General features: G+C 47.4%; 1 protein-coding gene across 1 annotated transcript; it reads left to right on the top strand.

Annotated features, from left to right (window-relative positions):
- The first annotated feature begins 706 nt into the window (after window positions 1-706).
- Window positions 707-1288, top strand: LOC140452736 (uncharacterized). Its single transcript, XM_072547062.1, has one exon. It carries the CDS (start codon window positions 707-709, stop codon window positions 1286-1288), a length of 582 nt encoding a protein of 193 aa, XP_072403163.1.
- Window positions 1289-1639: the final 351 nt, after the last annotated feature.

Here is a 1639-nt window from a genome sequence, read left to right as displayed (position 1 = left end):
AGGACGAGAGTGAAGTCGAGAGGCCGTGTTCTTGCACTGTCTATATCCCAGACGAGGACAGAAAGAGGTTGGAGGCGGAAAGTGTGCTGACTCGATTAAGGGTCAGCAACCGAAAGCTCAACACCCTTATATGGACCGTTTTGGGCAAAACACCTGCAGAAAAAGGGCAGGTATGGGTCCTCTCAATGGACAAAGAGTCCTTTGAGGAACTCAACAAACTTCAAATGTGTCCTTACTTTGGCATCGGAAGAATTAAATTCCGTGTCAAGGATGATGGGTACATTAAGAAGGTTGCAGAGGCCGGACCATCGGGGTTGTAAGGCGTAACTGTCGCAACCTCGGCAGTCAAGGCTAAGCAAAAAAGGAAAGAAGTAAAACCTTCAGAGGGGCAAAGCTCTAAAGCAGCGCCAAAGAAGGTTAACACTTCGACCAAACACAAGGCTCGCCCTAAGGATGATAAGTCGAGGGAAGGAGCTAAAGAAGGAATAATCCCGAAAGAAGTCCGTACCGACTTGCAGGGGAGTGCTAAAAACCCGCCCAGAAGGCTAGAAGCCACTGAGCGGGTGGCCGCTCCCATGGAAGGGGTAGAGGACACGGGAAAACCCGAAAGTTAGCCTTCAGTTTAGAGGAAGGCAGAGTAAAGGTCCTGCAGGTCAACCTTCATCATGCTAAAGCTGCGTCGGCGGTTTTGTGCAGAAGGTTTGACATGGAAGGCGTGGACTTGGCCCTACTGCAGGAACCATGGCTCCACGGAGGGAAGATTGCAGACTTGAAGTCGCAACAAGGTAAGTTACTATACGATGCGAAAGGAGAGACACCTCGAGCATGCATTGTATATGGTAACGAAGTAAACTGTACACTGATTCCGGATCTTTGCTCCGGAGACTTTGTTACAGGTATTTTAACCGCTTCCACCGAGGAAGGTAGTAAAATATGGTTGGTCTGTTCTGCCTACTTCGCTGCAGAGAAGGTCTTCCGCCCAGGCATAGTAGAGGACGTTATAACCTACAGCCGAAGGGAGAACCTTCATCTAATACTGGGATGTGATGCCAATGCCCACCATCTGGCATGGGGGAGTACGAACATCAACAGTCGAGGTGAGTCTTTACTACAGTTCATCTTAAGCATGGGTTTAGAAATAGCCAATATAGGAAATAAACCTACCTTCGTTACGGCCACGCGCAAAGAAGTCTTAGATGTAACACTTTGCAGTGAAAAAACGTACGATACTATAAAGAATTGGCATGTGTTAGAGGAACCTTCATGTTCCGACCATAGGCACATTTGATTTGATTTAATTACTTCGACTCGAATGGTGGAAAGGTTCAGGAACCCGAGAGAGACGGATTGGGAAGGCTGTAGAGACTCACTCGAGAAGTCTCTTGAGGGAGGAATCGGCACCATAAAAGATACGGAAGATCTCGAACTGACAGTCGAAACGGTGAGGGGAGCTGTTCTGGCCGCTTACCAGGAGAATTGTCCAGAGAGAGAAAAGAAAGGAAAGAAAAACACACCCTGGTGGAATGAACACTTACAAAAGCTTAGGGCAGATGTAAGAAGGCTATTCAATAAAGCCAAATTCAACCAGGACTGGGCCATTTATAGAGAAAAACTGACGCAATATAATAAGGAGATCCGA

This window comes from Diabrotica undecimpunctata, chromosome 11, assembly GCF_040954645.1.
Source record: "Diabrotica undecimpunctata isolate CICGRU chromosome 11, icDiaUnde3, whole genome shotgun sequence".
NCBI classification, from domain to species: domain Eukaryota; kingdom Metazoa; phylum Arthropoda; class Insecta; order Coleoptera; family Chrysomelidae; genus Diabrotica; species Diabrotica undecimpunctata.
The sequence above is the reverse complement of the archived record's forward strand: the minus strand, read 5'-3'. Positions and strand labels throughout refer to the sequence as shown.

Excerpts from the sequence above, each read along its gene's own strand:
- LOC140452736 (XM_072547062.1), top strand. The coding sequence starts at position 707 with ATGGAAGGCGTGGACTTGGCCCTACTGCAGGAACCATGGCTCCACGGA.